General features: G+C 37.2%; 1 protein-coding gene across 1 annotated transcript in view; it reads left to right on the top strand.

Annotated features, from left to right (window-relative positions):
- LOC5566992 (protein yellow) overlaps nucleotides 1-20,881 on the top strand; it is a 71,997-nt gene that overhangs the window by 12,153 nt on the left and 38,963 nt on the right. Inside the window, exon 2 of the mRNA XM_001651335.2 lies at nucleotides 5,503-6,443. Coding sequence (XP_001651385.1) covers nucleotides 6,167-6,443 — 277 coding nt within the window. The 5' untranslated portion in view covers nucleotides 5,503-6,166. The remainder of the gene's footprint in view (nucleotides 1-5,502; nucleotides 6,444-20,881) is intronic.

Raw genomic sequence — 20,881 nt, 5'->3', positions numbered from 1 at the left:
TAAGCTGCGAAGTAGGCTCTATCCCAGTGAGGACAATGCCAAGAAGTAGAAGAAGAAAAAGAAGAAGAAGAAGAAGAAAAATAAGAAGAAGAAGATCGTTGATCACCAACTTCGCAAAACGAGAAATACATTAACCAGTGTTGAACTGGTTACCTTGAATAAACTTTTGATCAATTGTTATAAAGTCCATACCATGAATTCCATTGCGAAAAAGTTGTTTTTCGTTTGTACACAGCGTTGTATTATGTTTGTACACAGCATTTTTTACAATCATCCAATGGAATCTCTCCTCTGGACACTCCATGACATTAAACATTTCTCATTTAATACGTGACAACATCACTTTTCGAATTATCAGTTATTGTTAGTGAATATAAATACAGTCGCCTCTCCACATCTCGATATCGAAAGGACCATCGAGATAGGGAGAGATCGAGACATAGAACAAATTTTTAACGAATACTAGATTGAAAACCACTCCGTTACCAGGAAAATTAAAAACAAACAGATGTCATTTCGTCTTCGCAAATTGTTTCGAATCTCTAAAATCTAGTCTTTGATAATGGGCATAGCGACATACGGAGAGAAAATTGGGAACGAAAATCACATCGAGATCGGGAGATATCGAGATAAGGAGGATATCGAGATATGGAGAGTGAAAATGTATGTAGACTGAAGGGACCGAAAAAATCATCGACATAGGGAGAGATATCGAGATGTAGAATATCGAGATGTGGAGAGTCGACTGTATTAAACAATTGAAATTTTCATTTGGCAGCTTATTTCAAGGTGAAGATGAATCGAAGCCAAACTTCAAATTTTCAAGAGCACAAATCTGGAGAACCAAACACCCGTTTGAGCTGAAAACTTAATCGATTGGTCACCACCAGCTAGCGAAAATTCGATTAAATTTTCAGCTTAACGGATGTTTGGTTCTCCAGATTCGTGCTCTTGAAAATTTGAGGTTTGGCTTCGATTCATCTTCACCTTAATATCAATAAAAATAATTATAATTAGGTTAGACAAATTTTGACCTTGTCAAAGTAATACACATGTTAGTACATGCACTTCAAGCACAAACCCCAGAAAGAACATCATTGATTGCTCGGTCGGTTATGACAGTCACATAATTGACCCAGATCTTTGATCTTGTCGTACACTAGTATTCACTTGAACAAAATTATTGCACCCATAGCCTTGCACACATTTCGAGAAACACCCGCTTCGAATGACTAATCGTTTCATTCCTTGAGGGCAAAGCTCTTTTCAATCTCAATCTTTGATTTGGGGGGAAACTACCTTGTCTCATCCTAAACCAACCGATGAATGGTTAAAAATAGCCCCTTCGCAAATGTTTGAAACTAGAAAGAGCCACTTGACGGTAAAAACAAATGTAGTAGTATGTGGACATGGGAATGGAGTAGGTCCAAAACCGAATAGACAGTCTACCGCCGGAGACTTCAACGTGCTGAAGTAGTAACAGCAGACGCGAAACCCGAAATACGAGTCAACCGGATCACATTAGGGTGAACGGGCAAACTAAAATTTTAATACATTAAATTATTGAATACTGTTTTGAAATTCTGAACATACTTCAAGAATGGCATCAGGATTCTCCTAAGATTTGCTTGAAATATATACTGTACTATTACATCAAGGATTGAAAACTTGAGCTTTTTTCGCTGAGATCAGGCCGTCATCGGCACCCATCGTTTGAATTCCAATTTTATGTCGCTGATCGCTCAAGTGCGCATCGTACCTTCGTGATGTGCGTACACAAATTCTCTCTGCTATTGGAAGTTTTTTTTTAACTACCTAAAGCAATAAAACAGAACTTCTCAGTGCTACAAAAACAGTATTTTTCAGTACTATTTTTCTACTATTGGACTCTTTACGATCCTTGTTTGGACTTCGATTTTTCGTTGGACCCGTTGGTGAAAGCTAGCGGTGGTAATCCTTCTTGGACACCGTCTTGAGAACGAAAAAAAACTCTTAGAAGGTCATGGGTTCTTTCGTTAATTCACTGAACATGGTTGCAACAACAAACAAAAGGAAGGGTGAATCTCTGAATTTACAAGTTCTTTCCAAAAAAGTGGGGTTTAAAACTGTCACTAAACGTGGCAAGAATGGAAGAAAGGACGTTTCTCCGGAATGCGAACTTTCTTCCAAGGGTGAAATGGATAATGTTGATAATTGCATAATTGCAAGTGACTATAAGTCACCTGAAGAGGTCAAAAATGGAATAAACGATTTACTTGGATTTTCCCCAATCACAGTAATCACTATAAAAAAGAGAACCCAATCTGGCATTTTTCGGAAAGGGCTTTCTCAAGAATATTATTTAGTTCACTTTTGGGCTTGCCCTTCGCGTAGGAGGGTCGTCGAGGCTCGTGCCAGGCAGATGAAAGATAATATCCGTTAAGATAACGGTCGTTTCCGGAATTTGCCTTATAGAGTATCAAACAATGCTCATTTTTCAGTTAACGATCGCCTGATTAAGAATCATGCCCAGCAGGAAGATTATAATCATGCTCATTCAAAAACTAATATTAATCCGGTGGGTAGCCGATCTTTTTAATTTCGAATGTATCTACCAACGGAAAATCCTATGCCGATATCATAGCAGGTAATTTGAACTCCTCCCCTTTTCGTACTATGAGTATTCTGCTCTGATTTTAATTTTCTAACTGAACAATTGAATCAAATGATTGATGCAATGTTCAAAGCCACCACTATGACTGAAGCAGTCCAAGTTAGAGTAAAATTTACTAATCTCATTGTTATTGGATTACGTTTTTCTAATGGATCCAAATAACAATTTACTTGATGGGGCATGTGGGGGAGTTACAATCATCATTCATAGGCGTATAAAACATCAACTGTTTTCGTCATTTGAAACTAGAGTTTTTGAAACTTTAGGGTTTTTCTGTTGAAACACAGCTTGGTAAATATATTTTCATAACTACCGAAAGCTAAACATTACATATATTTTGCAATTGGATTAAATGGATAAATTGATGTGAAGTTTTGCGAAAAAGTTACGCGTCTTCTCAATGAGAATCGAACTCACGACTCTCTGATCTCTAGTTAGGGCTTTCATAGCTGCCTATTTGCCTTTTCAATGCTCTAACTGACTTGCGCAAATTGACTCGCAATAAGTCACAATTTTTTGTCATTGGCGATTTTAATGCCAAACATCGGACATGGAATAATTCTCAAAGTAATTCCAACGGCAGAATTTTATTTGATGAGTGCTGTTCAGGATATTTCTCAATTCAATACCCTGATAACCCTACGTGTTTTTCCTCTTCTAGAAATACTTCTACGATTGATTTGGTCTTAACCGACTCTAGCCATCTTTGTAGCCAATTAGTTACTCATGCTGATTTAAATTCTGATCATGTCCCTGTTACGTTTCAAATATCCCAAGAAGCGATTCTCAATCCTATTTGCTCCACTTTCAATTATTTTCAAGCCAACTGGAATTTCATTGTTGAAGCCAAGAGCATTGCAATTCCAAAATGTGATGAAAAATTTGAATCCGTGATTATAGACGATGATCTTAAACACTTGATACGTGAGGAGAAGGCAATTTCAACGCACTCGCGATCCTGCTATGAAAATTATATGGCAGGATTTGCAGAAAGAAATCAAAAAACGTTTTTCACAACTGAGAAACACAAATTTGGAAAATAAAATTTCTCAATTGGACCCTGGCTCTAAGCCCTTTTAGAAATTATCTTAAATTCTGAAAAAAAAAAACTCAGAAGCCAATACTGGCATTGAAAGAGGAGAACAAATTATTTTTAACTAATTCCGAAAAAGCTCAAAAACTTGCTATGCAGTTTGAAAGTGCACAGAATTTTAATTTAGGACTTACTAGTCCAATTGAAAATCAAGTTACTCAGGACTTCCAAAATATTCTCAATCAAGAGAATGTTTTCGAAAAATCTTGGATGACTGATATGGAAGAAGTGAGAACAATTATTAAAAAAATCAAAAATATGAAAGCTCCTGACGATGATAGAATTTTCTACATCCTCATCAATAAACTTCCAGAAAGTAGCTTATCATTCTTAGTTGATATATTTAACAAATGTTCTCAATTAGCATATTTTCCTGACAAATGTTTGCTTTTCTCCATCAGTAAACTATTTGAAAAAGTTATTTTGAACAGAATGATGGTCCACATCAACGAAAATTCAATTTTTGCCAATGAACAGTTCGGATTCCGCCATGGACATTCGACCACTCATCGACTCTTTCGTGTAACAAATTTAATTCGTTCCAACAAATCTGAAGGTTATTCTACTGGTCTTGCTCTTCTAGGCATAGAAAAAGCATTTAATAGGGTTTGGCATGAATGTTTGATCGTAAAATTAAAAATCTTTAATTTTCCAACATATATTGTTAGAATAATTCAAAACTATCTGTCAAATCGTACAAAATGTCAAAAATCCTTGTTTGCGGATGACACAGGTCTCTCCGCCAAATGACGAAGCCTGCGTATCATTTGTAGTCGATTGCAAAAAAGTTTGGATATTTTTTCTTCAAACCTACTAAAATGGAAGATTTCTATTAGTGCTTCCAAAACTCAACTAATAATATTCCCACATAAACCAAAAGCTCTTTATTTGAAACCTTCAAGTAGACATGTTGTCACGATGAGAGGGGAGTTGCCCAATAAATTAGTCAGATGAAGTCAGGTATCTAGGGCTAGATAAAAATTTAACTTTCAAACATTATATTGAGGGCATTCATACCCAATGTAAAAAATATGTAAAATGTCTCTATCTCCTTATTAATAGAAAATCAAAACTTTGTTTAAAGAACAAGCTTTTGATATTCAAACAAATTTTCAGGCCAGCCATGTTGTATGCTGTACCAATATGGACTAGCTGTTGTAATTACAGGAAGAAAGCTCTGCAGAGAATTTAAAATAAAATTTTTAAAATTATTCTGAAGCTTTCTTCCTGGTATAGTACCAATGAGTTGCATAGAATATCCAATGTTAAAACATTGGAACAAATGTTGAATAAGATAATTAATAATTTCAGGCAAAAATCGTTACAATTTTCCATTGAGAACGTGGGATTAAAGCGTTATATATTATGGTTAGATTAGGTTAAGTAAATTGAAAACGTGTTTTCTCTCTCTTATAAGCAGGTGAAATCAACTCACCTGTAAAAAATCTGAACTGCTACGGCAAATGAAATGTAATCTGTTGTTAACAAAATGTTAATAAAATCTTAGATTTGGTTAACCAAATTAGGATGATAGTGTTGTCTAACACAGAACACTTAGATATAAGAAATTATTTTCTTTTGTTGAAATGATACTAATAAATGAATATATTGAAAAAATAAAAATAACAATGAACTTTGATCAAGACTATCATAAAAATCTCAGTAAATTGAATCACCCTAATCATCACTTAGCGAAAAAAAGTGGTTAACCTTATGCATACTTTTTGTTCCTTTCTTCCTTCTACTATACACACAGCCCACAGCCCACACGACGAAAACAACGCCGATAGTGCTGCTTGGTTAGGCAGCGCGGCATATTCTAGCCTAGGAGCCCCAACCCGACCCGAGAGCCGCCACTCGATCCATCGATCTCACGACCTACCGAACGGAGTTCCAGCAGGCATCGTTAGTCTTGTTCAGTGCCTCTCGGCGAGCACATCGTTCGACTTCGAGTTCGGGGTGAATCGAAGATTGTCCAATCCGATATGCGCTTTTGCATCTAGCAGTGAAAGAAGGTCCCAAAAATCTTGCCGAGCGTGGATTCGCTTTGACGACGGTTTGTGGGTCTCGAGCAAAGAGCGGCGCGCGCGTGGGAATCGATCGAAGAAAAGTGTGTCTCTATTACGTAAGCCGTGAGCAATTAGTGTTGTTACCTATAGCTGGGGAGTCATTTTGTGGTCAAACCGCGAGATTTCGAGATTTGAGTGTTCTCTGGTGTCTCCGTAGGTCAGAGTGTGTTTTGTGAGTTCGTTGCGTGTGCCCATTCGATAATAGGCCCAGCCAGCTAGGGACGGTGAAGTCAGACCTGATGCTCGCAACTCGGCTGGTCGTTTGAATGCGAATTTGAGCCACGTGAATCATCATTACGCGCGTCTACGAAAAACCTAGTCAATTGAGATACCACCGAAGCCAAGAAGAAAATGGGTGTGTTGGGCCAGATTCCGTTGCTCATAGGGGTGATCCTGTTTTTGAGGCCGGCCCTTGCCAACGACAACCTAAGGGTGGCCTATCAATGGAGCCAGATTGACTTTGAATTCCCGTCCGAGGCGGCACGATCAAGTGCCATTGCCTCCGGGGATTACATTGCGGAAAATGTGATTCCGGTCGGACTGGAAGTGTACAAGAGGCGCCTGTTTCTGACGCTGCCACGCTGGAAAGCTGGAATTCCCGCCTCGCTCGCTTACATCAACATCAACGGTGAGTTTACGAGTTGCATTACTTTGGTGGTTTTTACTTCTCTACCTGTTCGTTTGTTTGACGAATAGTGATCTCATCGTATAAGGGATAATCGTTTAATTGGAGCACAATTCTATTGCAATTAGCAATCTTAAGAGTTTGATATTAGGGTCTGCGTGATCTGTGGGGATTTGAATTCGAAACTTGTATCCTTCTGAGTTATTGGATCACCAAGTGGCTCGGTAGCTTAGTTGGTAAAGCACTCGTCTAGCATACAAGAGTCCTGGGTTCGAATAATTTATCCATATTTACCACGCGTAATTATGTAATCTTTAAAGTCACGTAATACCAATTTAACATTTATCACCTTATTCTAGAAACATAAAAAAATGTTATAGGCTCATTCAATTAGAAAACAAACCGTTGGAGTGGTTACCTTTTTGTGAAAAACGGTCAATCACGAACATGTCTACTCCGTAGATTGAATATTTAGTAATCGCAGTAGATAAGGTAACTAATCGGGACCGGACCTAAGGGAATTTGGATCGTGAGTAGACCTATTGCATAAATCTGAATCTTTCAATTTCGATTCATTAGAAAATTCAGGAAATAAAAAAAAAATGAAATCATAGAGCAACATTAAGATCATTAGTTGACCAACCAAAAATCTAGTGTGGTACTTGTCTTCTATTAGGGTCCTACTCAATTTGGAGCAAATGTTAGTAAGTTGCATGGTCTTTTTTCGCTTATTTTATAGCATAAATGGTTGGTGTGTAATTTTTATTTCGAATGATAGTTTGGTATTAAAGACACCGACACGTTAATGCTTCCAGTGGACGATTTGCCCTTTGAAGGAAGCACCACACTAGACAACGGACTAGCATGCAACGCCCAGTGGCACAGTCGAAAAACTTTCCTGACGAAAAATTTTCCGGACTGAAGCGGGAATCGAACCCACACCCCTTGACTCGATGCGGCTAAATGCTTGGTAACACTAACCGCACGGCCACGAAGCCCTGACTAATCCAAGTATAAAAAACCTTTATATTCAAATCTTTGATACAGATACAATTGAGCCAGTGAAGGCCCGATTGATTTTTTCCTTTGCCTCTATCGCTTTTAAAGAGTTTAAAACAAATTTTACTGTTCACACATCGATCAATCAGATTTAGTACCCAGCTGATCCACGTGCATTGGTCCATTTTTGGCAGCGTAAACCACGAGTATTCTCTGGATGTGCATCTTAGAGCTTTGGTGTCTTCGACAAAGCTTTTTGAAAAAAAAGTGTGTACTTCATTTAGATACCTCAGTTTTTTTTTTTACCAAAAACTTTGTACGATTGCACAGTGGTCCAGGAATCAGTTTTACGCGGAAAGATGCATCTTGAGCTTTAGAATGAAGCATTAGACAAAAACGGTCTTCTACAAAGTTGTTTGTATTAGTTAAGCCCTTTGTTTGGTGTTATTGAAAATTAGGGTGGACCACATTTTCATAGAAATTGTGTAACTAACTTTCTTATTTGTAGAAATTATATTATACATGCTTCAGCAAAGTTGTAGACCATTCAATTTCAAGCAACTTTGCCAAAATAAGTTTTTTTGTATCTCTTAAATTGACCGATTTACAGCTTTTTTCCTGCAGTGACATAGGGTGGTCCGAACAAAACTGGTTTTCTGGCTCTAGAGTTTTCAATTCAAATTTCTCATCAAAGTAGTCTATGAAACACTTTTAGAGCTTTAAAAAATGCGTAATTTGGTGAGTGAAGAAACTCGCTATCTCCTTCCGTTTAGGAGATATTGTTGTTTTTCTCTCAAAAACATGCCTACTTTGGTTGTGAATATCTCTGATTGGGGCAAACATAAAAAAATATCTTTTGACGGCATTCAAAAGACAAAACAAAATTGTATATTATATCAAAAAATTACAGATGTGTTATTTTTGTAACTCTAATAAAATGCCTTGAAAAACAAAGGATTTTAAGCAGAAAAACTTTAATAACTTTTGAACTAAAATAGATATCATCAATATTTTTGCATGAAAATTTGCGTTTTGTTAAGTTCTTAAAGTCGTTCATAGACCGCTTTGACGAGAAATCTGAAATAAGAAAGATAGGGCTCTAAAACTATTTTGAAGAATTTCATAGAATGTATTTCTTTATTATTTTGCATTTTGAGCATGAAAATGAAATTTTAGACAAAAATGATCTTCTACTAAATTGTTTCTAAAAATGTAAGCTTTCATACTGTGTTATTTGAAATTAGGGTGGTCCACAATATCACACCTATCATATATTCAACTTTTTTATTTGCAAAAATACTGGTATATGCTCTTTAGCAAAGCGGTAGAGCTTGAAATTTTTATCAACTTAGCCAAAAAAAGTTTTTCTGTAGCTCAAAATTTGACCAATCTAGAGCATTTTTCCCTAATTATCGCAGGGTGGTCCAACACTAATAAGTTTTCAACTCTAGTTTTTTTAATATTATTTTCTCGTCAAAGTCGTCTATGAACGACTTTTAGAACTTAACAAAACGCAAATTTTCATGCAAAAAGATTGTTGATATCTATTTTAGTTCAAAAGTTATTAAAGTTTTTATGATAAAAAATGTTTGATTTTCAAGACGTTCTATTTGAGTTACAAAAATAACACGTCTGTAATTTTTTTATATAATATACAATTTTATTTTGTCTTTTGAACGCCGTCAAAAGATATTTTTTATGTTTCAGAGATATTCACAATCAAAGTAGGCATGTTTTTGAGAGAAAAACAACAATAACTCCTAAACGGAAGGAGATAGCGAGTTTCTTCACTCACCAAATTACACATTTTTTAAAGCTCTAAAAGTGTTTCATAGACTACTTTGATGAGAAATTTGAATTGAAAACTCTAGAGCCAGAAAACCAGTTTTGTTCGGACCACCCTATGTCACTGCAGGAAAAAAGCTCTAAATCGGTCAATTTAAGAGATACAAAAAAACTTTTTTTGGCAAAGTTGCTTGAAATTGAATGGTCTACAACTTTGCTGAAGCATGTATAATGTAATTTCTACAAATAAGAAAGTTAGTTACACAATTTCTATGAAAATGTGGTCCACCCTAATTTTCAATAAAACCAAACATAGGGCTCAACTAATACAAACAACTTTGTAGAAGACCGTTTTTGTCTAATGTTTCATTCTAAAGCTCAAAGACGGGGTTGGTGGTCTGATGGCTACCGCTTCTGCTTCATATGCAGAAGGTCATGGGTTCAATCCCAGGCATGTCCCTTTCCTCGTACTTTGTAGTTGTATAACTCTCACTTGCTTCTATCTTCCATTCTAAATATACCACACTCAAACTATTCGTTCATAGCAAACGCTAGAACCAGAGACGGACAAGAAACCGTTTCCCTAACGCTTCCTACTTCCACGCGCACGCCTTTCTTACGCCTGATACATAGGCAGTCTGCTAACCACAAAAGCAAACCTCTCTGCCATGCCTTTCCCCCAATCCATACACTCCCGCATGAACTGACGTGGATGCAGTGGAATATACGGTCTACGTGGGAGTTAGTTCAATGCATCATCAATTCCTCCCCCTTCCCCTCATTGGTCTGCATTCTGACGTGGCAGGTACCATTGTTGCCTAAAAATAGAACATCACCAGCACTTATACACTGAGGATGCCTGTTAGTCCCAAGCAGTCATTCGGTTGGTTCCTTGTGTAAGTGCAGCTGATCTGGCGATACTGGAGTGCATCCACGGGCGGCCAATCAAGCTCAAGCTCAAGCTCAATGTTTCATTCTAAAGCTCAAAATGCATCTTTCCGCGTAAAACTGATTCCTGGACCATAGTGGATTGTTCTTTATGCCCATGGAAGATAAGGAAATTTCCATCATGATAAGATTTTGATGGGAATCAAACCCAGACACCTTCAGCATATGGTTTTGCTTTATAGCAGCGTACGTTACCATTAGGCTAGGATGGCCGCTTTTGTACAGGGGATAGGCAAAATGATTGAGATAAGCAAAATTTTGCCACGAAAATGGATTAAACTGGGAACAACCGGAAGCAGTTGACGGCAAATTTGGTCTAGTTACAGGAACTTGTTTAGCCATGTATATTGGCCACCGGATACAGGAGATGATCCGGATTTTCCGTGGTCATGCCAAAATGGCATTTTTTCTGTCGTTTGTATTTTTGTGCGGTGTGAAGTTGTTTAGATGTTTACAATTTTCCTAGAAACTAGAACTAATAGGAAGTTGAATGCAAGTAGACGCATTAAGGTTCGTTGAAAATCTTCAGAAATATGACCGTTTCCATAAAACTGGTCCCGAAAAATATGGTCAGTCATGTTTACATTTCTAATCATGTACAGTGCTCTGTTCTGAATAATAGCAGCGTATGTCGATTTTCATACAAAATGCTCAACTTTGGCATGCTCTAGTGTTGTCCCCTTTCAAGCAACCGAGTTGAAATTTTGTTATGTTATAAAATATGTTCAATTTTGTAAACACAATCTGAATAATAGCAGCGTATGTCGATTTTCATACAAAATGCTCAACTTTGGCATGCTCTAGTGTTGTCCCCTTTCAAGCAACCGAGTTGAAATTTTGTTATGTTATAAAATATGTTCAATTTTGTAAACACAAAATTTCATTATTTTCTGAGCCCCTGCCGGAAAGTGAGATACTAGGTGAAATTGTTCGAAAAAATAGTAGTTTTTAAAATTAGAATTTCTGCTTGACATTAAATTTTTGAATTTTCTATCACTTTCCATTTGAACAATCCCTACCTATTTATCAAACGCACAGCTAAACCGAAAATGTTTGAAATATTTTTAGAAGAAAAATTTTGAAATGAGAAACTGTTATTTTTTCGAATAATTTCACCTAGTGTCTCACTTTCCGATAGGAACTCAGAAAAAATTGAAATTTTTTAGTTACGCTGCTATTATTCAGAACAGTACTGTATATATAATCTGGAGCTATATCCAAGTGGGCATCTAACTTCAAAATGATGCTTCTAGCAGCATATTCAAACCCGTTAGATGCACCAGAGTTGCTCGCTGTCACTATCAACGCTTAAAATTTGCTGATTTGTACAGGCCGACTGCGATACAATTCGGAGCAATCTGCATAGGGTAAGTGTTCCCTTAGTTGTGGGTGTTCCTATAGTTGCGGTAATGTCGTTTTCACTGATTTTATTACATTAGTCACAGAACCGATACTGCCAATCGACGTATTGGCTTGTTGACACACAGAATAGTTAAAAAGAGCATCCAAATTGCTTTAAAACTGATGAAATATCACTAAAATTGCTAAAACTGTTCTTGCTTGTACCAATAGTTGCGGTAAAGTGTTCCTATAGTGGAGGATCCCATAAGAAAACCACGGATACCGCAACTATAGGAACACAAATTAAAAATATACCGCAACTAAAGGAACAGTGTACCAATAGTGGAGGTATTATTTTTCACTGACATGCCGTGGACTACTACGATGAAATCATTTTTTTCATTAAGTCAATGGTCGTTACTTCCCGTTACAACATTAACATGTGCATTAAATGCGCTACTTGAATTAAGGCGATTATATGAAGTTCAATCGTGCTTAGTACCTCCACTATTGGTGCATCTACCCTATATCAATATTATGCTGTCTACTCCATCACAAGTGCATTGATGGCGATAGACTATGGATATCACTGATGGATTAAGTTTAGCCTTGAATTAAGCAGTAAAAATAGCAATTTATCAGTATGATATTTTTGACAGTGTTGCAGATAGGATGAAACTATTTGTTGGTCACTGAAAAACAGTAATAGCATGGATAATTACCACGTGATCACTCATTCCGCAGTGATTATTATCTAGAGTGCGATGTCGCATCACTGCTGTTGGTTGTCAAATCAAAGTGATATTGATAGCTGGCAAGTGATAGTGATAGTTTTAGACCATCAGCTATCAGCTGATATGATTGATATTAAGCAACTCTGAGATGCACTGACCACTTTTTAGTAGGTTCCAAGAGCCCTGGAATAAGTGGCCGATTAGGAAAATACCTGAAACCACATCAATATGACTCATATATTATATGAGCATGAAACTTCAAGATTCTTGAAGGTGATAATTTCGGATGCATTTCCAGAGCCACCATCTGCCGTGATCACTCTACAGTAGGTTCCAGGTGCTCCGGAAAATGTGGCCTTTTTACACATGTCCGAAATTACATCACCTACTATACAGTGACCATGGCAGCCAGTGTTGCACTTTTGAAAATCTTGAAGTTTAATACCCATATTGATATGGTTCCGAACATGTTCCTAATGGACCACCTTCCCTAGGGTACCTTGAACCAACTATAGAATGGCCAGAGCATCTAAGGGTTCCAAATATGCTGCTGGAAGCATAACTTTGAAGTTTGATGCCCACTTGGATATAGCTCCGGAAAATAATTACATGATTGGAAATAAAAACATGATTGACCATATTTTCCGGAACCAGTTTTACGGAAATGGTCATATTTCTGAAGATTTTCAACGAATCTTAATGCGTCCACTTGCACTCAACTTCCTATTAGTTATAGTTTTTAGAAAGGTTTGAAGCAACTTTACAACTTCACAGCGCACAAAAATACAAGTGACAGAAAAAATGCCATTTTGACATGACCTCGGAAAACCGGAACATCTCCGGTTTCCGATGGCCAAGTATGTTCCTGTAACTAGATAAAATTTGCCGTCGATTCCTTCCGGATGCATCAAATTTAATCCATTTTTCATAAAGTAATGAGCATTTGAATTTAGGAAAAATTTTGCCTGTCCCATGTACATATGTGCCATTCTAATGCATCATTCTCCGGTCATAACAACAAGCATTGAAGAATATTTAGAAAATGTATAAACCAGCCAAAAGCAATCACAAGGCCCTATTGTAGTTTGGTATGCTCCTCTGAAAAGAAATAACATGCAAACGGTCTTAGAACTCGATTTTCGTTCTACTAAAACCGTCTCTGGCTACACAAATTGGTTCCCATTTTTTTTGAGATCCTGGCCAATCCCTTACCAATTTCATGGAAAAGGCACGGCGCGCCTGTATAAATCGCACTGACAGTTAAGAACCAATTTTTGTATGGATAAAAGTTTTCTTTTGTACTTTTATAACTACAGTCAACTATCCATAACTCGATATTGAATGGACCATCGAGTTAGGGAGGTATCGAGGAGCAGAACACAAAACCAGTGCATATGCGATCTAAGGGACCATCGAGGTAGCCATTAATACCAACTTTTACTATGGTTCTCTAACTCGATATCGAGATACCGAATATCGAGTAAGGAAGAGATTACTTTACCATCTTTGACATGAAAATATCTTTGAGTCTAGAATTTTCACTGTGCGTTCACTATGCGTTGAAATTTGAAGTTATCTTCGAAATCACAAAACAAAATTCATTTCCATGTGGAATCCACTATTACAAATATATGATTTGTTTGTTGCAAATAAAATATTATATTGTGAAGCTTCAAAATTTAATGAACAATAATAACTAAATAACGGAGACGGACCTGGTGTAGGGGTTAGAACACACGCCTCTTACGCCGAGGACCTGGGATCGAATCCCATCCCCGAGATAGTCACTGACAAATAAGTTATAGTGACGACTTCCTTCGGAAGGGAAGTAAAGCCGTTGGTCCCGAGATGAACTAGCCCAGGGCTAAAAATCTCGTTAATAAAGACAGAAAAACAAAAAAATAACTAAATCGTGTGTTTCAGTCACCTTCTGATGCTGACGAAGGACGGATGTTTTCCCCAATGCACAGTCCTCCGTACGGCGTCGTCCGGTGGCTGCACGAAGTTTTTTTGTGGAGGGGCTGGGAATCGAACCCATGACCTTCCGCTTACAAAGCGAAAGTGTTACCTCGAGGCTACGGAACCCTAATATATAATAATAGTTATTTATAAATAGATATATAATGAATATTCAAAAACTTGAACCCGAAGAAAACTCAACTGCAAAACAAATGTTGTAGAAACAGTGTGAAAATAATTGACAGTCGAATCAACAATCTCAAAGAATAGCCTACTTTGACCAAACTATAAAATCAGTAGGCAAGAAATGTTAAAATCGTTTAACCCCGTGAGCAATTCTCGCTGAAACCAGGCCGCCATCGGCACCCATCGTTAGAATTCCAATTTTATGTCACTGATCGCTAGTTTTCGATAAAACTTAAGGGTGGTCCTTTCTGTTTTCTCAAATTGGTGGACCCCTCGTACGCCAGCTAGCTGAACAGTTTGCGAAAAAGCAAATTTTTAGATAAATCTTGGGTATTTCTTTACGGGATATGTCTCATATTTCGCTTGGAACACATAGCAAACTTAGTGGCATCGTATAGAGAAAGGATATAGCTTTCATTTAAACTTGAAAAAATTTAGGCGGCCATTTTGAATTTGGCCGCCATCTTGAATTTTGTTAGAAAAATCGATTTTTCACCATTAGCGTACCGCTAGTTTTGAATTCTGAGATCACCAGAAAGCTGAGAAAAAATTGCGTAAGATAGGCTACAAAAACTAGGTGAGCAAAGGTATTTACCCTATGATATGAACGATTTTCTAAATCATGTTCTACTATTTTGACGTATATGGCGAGTGCAATCAATGCAAACATCATTTTTTGTACAACAAAGAAACAAGTTTTCAATCATTGGTGTATTATTTGAGACAGATGAAGAATAGCAGTATTAATTTGAGTGAAAAAATCTGGCGGCCATCTTGGATTTTGACGACATCTTGGTTTTAAGTAGTAGAAAGAGTTTTCAGCTTAGCACTCAACATGTTGAATTTCAATGCTACCGTTACACTTATTCTTCTTCTTATTCTTCTTTTTCCTCACGTTACGTCCCTACTGGAACAGAGCCAGCCCTTCAGCTTAACTAGTTTTAAAAACAAATTATCAAATAGGATTTTTTAACGGTTATTTCCTACCTGAATGATTCTTCTGCATATCTTCGAGTTTTAAAATAGCATTATTTCTTTCATTTATTTGGTCTAAAACCATTGATACAAATGAACAATCAGTTGAACAGCTGAGATAAGATAAGAAAGATAGAATTTGATTGTTTTTTTTTTAACGGAGGCCTTACAATCCAACATGATGAGCACTGAAATGGTAAAAAATCATGCAACTGCTAAAAACCAAGATGGCGTCGAAAGCCAAGATGGCCGCCAGTTTCTCTAACCTCGAAATTATACACCTGCGCTTCGGCATTACGTCCACATTAGAACAGAACCTGCTTCTCATAATTCAATTTCGCTATTTTTCACATGCATGTTGGGCGGTACTAAAAACGATACTTTATGGCTTAGAAAATCAAGGATGTTTTTTGCTTCAAAATTTAAGACTTGTTTTGCGTTGGAACTACAGATATTACCACAAGGCTTACTAATGTCCCGACACGCAATCTATAAACTTCATACACTGAACAACAATGCATAGGGTAAAAAATGTTTGTTTAATACAATCAATGTTTTTTGACGGTTTTTATTTATTCAATTTATTTATTCATTATTACTGAATTCAAAGATATGTCGAAGAATTATTCTGTTGTCAGAAATCGCATTAAAAAAGAAAATTCCTGTTAAATAACCTGGATTTATAACTAATAAAGCTGAGTATCAGGATCGGTTCCAGTAGGGACGTAACGTCAGTAAAATGAAGAATAATAAGAAGAAGAGTATACGTAATCTTTTTTTATTGGTAGCCTATGAATTCGACATGCTGAGTGCTACCAAGGTGAAAGATTAATTCTACTACCTAAAATCAAGATGGCGTCAAAATCCAAGATGGCCGCCAGATTTTTTCACTAAAAATAATATTCTTATTCTTTACTCGACTCGAATAAAACACCAAAGGTTGAAAACTTGTTTCTTTGTTGTACAAAAAATGGTGTTTGTATTGATTGCACTCGCCATATACGTCAAAATAGTAGAACATGATTTAGAAAATCGTTCATTTGATAGGGTAAATACCATTGCTCACCTAGTTTCTGTAGCCTATCTTACGCAATTTTTCCTCAGATTTCTGATGGTGATCTCATAATTCAAAACTAGCGATGCGCTAATGATGAAAAATCGATTTTTCTAACAAAATTCAAGATGGCGGCCAAATTCAAAATGGCTGCCAAAATTTTTTCAAGTTTAAATAAAAGCTATATCCTTTCTCTATACGATGCCACTAAGTTTGCTATGTGTTCCAAGCGAAATATGAGACATATCCCGTAAAGAAATACCCAAGATTTATCTAAAAATGGGCTTTTTCGCAAACTGTTCAGCTAGCTGGCGTACGAGGGGTACACCAATTTGAGAAAACAGAAAGGACCACCCTTAAGTTTTATCGAAAACTAGCGATCAGTGACATAAAATTGGAATTCTAACGATGGGTGCCGATGGCGGCCTGGTTTCAGCGAGAATTGCTCCCCCTGTTTTTTTTTTTCTTAGCTTTCGTAAAAAGCTGGATAGAGAACACTTTTCCGTTAGATTTCCCTATACTTAACCCGTATAGGTCTGAGTGAAAGCAAAAATGCTAAAACCCTCACCACTCATCGAATACTAAACGGATTCAAATAATATTTTGTCAGTATACTGGCTCACATATCTAGTTTCTAAAAGTGGCCAGAGGATTTCGGAAATGTTCCTGTGGCCGGAGTTAGTCCGGTGGATATCTGGGTCAGGTCGGATGCAAAGGGTGTCGTGGTTTTGTGCCCCTGTAGGTAGGCAAATTTCAAGTCACAGATAATTTCCGGAATCGTCTATAATGCGGCTACTATACCAAGGATTTTTAAGTGAAACGCACCAGTGTAAAACTATTGAGAAATGATTTAATTGGATAACCTTATGTATTGCATTTGTTTAATCCTTCAAATGATAATTTTCGTGTCCCCGGGCGCCTCAAATTTACGATAAAGTGGTCAATTTGTATGTAAACATCTGTGTCAACATTATGGGAATGCTTTTCAGTGAACTGCTATGTTTAATCTCTACTTCAATAGAACTGAAACGGTTTAATATCTAACAAATATATAGCCGGTTCTTCCGGGCGAGTAGCCACATCTGGTACTCTCTAAACGGTGATAAACTCTTTATTTGGGATGTTGAGTATCAGATCTTAATGATTTATGCACATTAAAATTATTGCCATTACAAATAAATAAAGGTTAATTGTCATATCCCAAAAAATCGCCATTTTTTACCCGACTTGACCCAGTGACACACTGGAATAACTCCGGCCACAGGAATATTCCCGAGTTTCTCTGGCCACTTTTAGAAACTAGATATGTGAGCCAGTATACTGACAAAATATTATTTGAATCCGTTACGTATTCGCTGAGCGGTGAGGGTTTTAGTATTTTTGCTTTCACTCAGGCCTATACGGGTTAAACGATGTTAATCATGATAAAGAGTATCGTCTTTAAGTTTGAAATGATTCGGATGAAATTTCGCCATGCACACACCAGTTGGAGTTTTTATGAAACTTACTATGGAAAATGTCATTCTTTTGTGTTCAGCCCATTAGCTCTTCGTCAGTATTCTGTGAAAAAGTTGACAAACTCTCCTGTTAAATCTTCCCAGCTACAACTTTGATGACGACCATATTTTGGTAAGATGTCAGGATAATTCTTTATTTATAATTTTTAAGTGGGTTTACATATAGCATGCTTCACCAACTGTTCGGCAGACAATGGAGCATTGGCGGCAGTCTTCCCAAACGAACACCGAACACTTTGGTTCAGGCGATTTCGTACTCTCCTTGTACTCTGTTTTCGTGTTCAAACCGAAACGCTCGAAACTGAACCTAAACCAAAGATGGTTAGAAGGAAAAAGATAACCGACTCTCGTGTTTTCTAGGCGACATGAATAGTGCCGCTCTGGTGAGTCAAAAGCCAACTAATATGCAATGTTCTCGTAGTGACCACCAGATGTTGAGGTGTTCGTTAATGACATTCACGCTTGAAAAAAGTACACAGCTCAAACGAGGATGTGCGACATTGCCAATTATCTATGAATGGCATAAAATGTGAGAAAAACAAGAAAAAAACAGCACATGAACAGTTTTTAGTATACATAAAGATTACTCCAATTTTGTGTTGTTCCAGAAAAACCTGATGTTATGTGAGTCGAACTCACTTCTGTGTAACAATTTTTAAGCGTGATTGTTTTGATTTCTTCCACTTTTCGTTTTTTGATTGCACGATGATTTTAATTTAGCTGAATATAATGTTTACGCGCTTTTGACACAACAGATGGCAGTAGTGTTACTTGAATAACGTGTCGTCGACAAAATATATGGCAAAATAAAGAGTCGATCATCTTTTTCCTTTTAACCATCTTTGCCTAAACCCAAACATGTGTAAAGTGAACATCGGTGCAAACGCCGGTTCGAAAACCGGTCCATTTGTACTAGAGATGGTCGGGTCTCGGGTTTTCAAACCCGAAACCCGACCCGAACCCGAACCCGACGGGTTCGGGTCGGGTTCGGGTTTGAAAATTTTAAATTTTTCGGGTTCGGGTCGGGTTTGAAAGTTACAAAATTATCGGGTCGGGTTCGGGCTTACAAAAAGTCGGGTTTAGGTCGGGTTTGGTGAGAAATGTGAACAGAGTAACAACCTAAAAGCTTCCCTATGCATCAGAAACGATGAATTTACCATCTTTTCAAACTCGGGTTTTTTCGAGTTTTTCTTACAATTTTTTTCGGGTTTCGAGTCGGGTTCGCGCTTACACAGCTAAAATTTTTCGGGTTCGGGTCGGGTCCGGGTTTGCTTTTCAATTATTGTCTCGGGTTCGGGTCGGGTCCGGGTTTGAAGAAATAAAATAAGTCGGGTACGGGTCGGGTTCGGGTTTGAAAAATGTGAAACCCGACCTTTAATTTGTACCTCGATTGCAACCGCAGTTCAAATTTTGGTGCTTATCTTCGGTTGCATCCGCACGCTATGTCTGAACCAGACGATTATAAAAATCGAATGTACATCAGTTTTTTTCTCGCAAGGGATCAGTATTTGGTCTATATTTTCATAATCGGAAAGTTTAAAAATATTCTATCGGTGAAATTTTTTTCCATACATTTCGTATGGGCTGAAATGCATTGAAAATGGAATTTTCATCGGTTTTAGTATGAAAAATAGCTTAAAAGTGGAAAAAAAATCAAAATTTCACCGATGGAATATTTTAAAACCTTCCGATTATGAAAATATAACCCAAATACTAAACTCTAGCGAGGAAAAACCCGATGTCAATTTTTATAATCGTCTGGTTCCTTGTCTGGTTCAGACATAGCGTGATCCGAGGTTCAGAACAATGACACAAACGGAGAAACAGAAAATTGTTGATATCCACGCTTATTAATTTCTATTTATCGTGTCTTGTTGTTTGATACAGTGTTGTGAAAAACTCAATTTCTCATAACTTACGCTTGGAGATTCGGGTTTCACGAGGTTTTGACGGGTTTTGCGACTGAATCATTTTTTACAGTTTGAGTTGATTGAGTGATTTCATATCATAATCTCAAGCATGAGATTTGCGAAGCAGATCTCTAATGAGTTTGCTCTCACGGGAGAGCGTGTTGATTGAGATTTGAGTGTGAGTTCCTCAACACTGGTTTGATTTAGTAAATTCCTTGGTTTTTTCATAAAGTTACCGCTAAATGTTATTTAAAGTATTGATCTTAAATGAAACATTTATCCAAGCCTCAAGGGTCTTGCGATTTGAACCAAGAAGTTCCATATATGATCGTAGAAATTTATCCGCGTGGATTTCAACCGTTCCCTGTCTGCCTGCTTTGTGCCATTATTTGAACCAAAGTTCGAACCGAAATACACATGTAGGGGTTCCTGGGGTAATATGCACCACTTAAGGGAAATGTGCCGAAATGAACACTTAACAACATGTATGTAGTGTTTTAATACACGAATCTAGTTGGTTTGGGTTCACCCTACATGGTGTTGAGCGAATTTTCATCATAATTAATTTAGATTGTTGGCAAATTTATTTTTTTTCAAACACTACTTTTGTGTGAATTAGGATTTATGCGGGGCACGATGCACCGCTTTTTGGGGCAGAACGCACCACAACATTGAGGCAAGACGCACCTAAACAAAGGGGCATGATGCACCACAACAATGAGGCAAGATGCACCATCGTGTTTTAAACGTAATTTTATTTATCGTAAAAACACGAGTTTTTGATAGTTTTCGTGTATAAGATGATAAAATTGTGCATAAATACGTTGGTAAAGACTTCAAATAACCTAACTTTCGTGATTGTAGTTTATTTTGGACTGGATCGTTCTGCCCCAACCGATGGAGTGCATGTTGCCCCAACCGGGCGCTTAACAGAAAATGTTATGTAAAATAGAAATCGTTGTGTTATTTCGCCAAATCATGTAATCAACAACTTACCCAGTCTCTAATCATCTGTTTTATGGTGAATGGTTGT

The sequence above is a fragment of the Aedes aegypti genome, chromosome 2 (genome assembly GCF_002204515.2).
Source record: "Aedes aegypti strain LVP_AGWG chromosome 2, AaegL5.0 Primary Assembly, whole genome shotgun sequence".
In the NCBI taxonomy this organism is placed as follows: Eukaryota; Metazoa; Arthropoda; class Insecta; order Diptera; family Culicidae; genus Aedes; species Aedes aegypti.
Note: the sequence above shows the minus strand (reverse complement) of the source record. Positions and strands in the feature narration are given on the sequence as shown.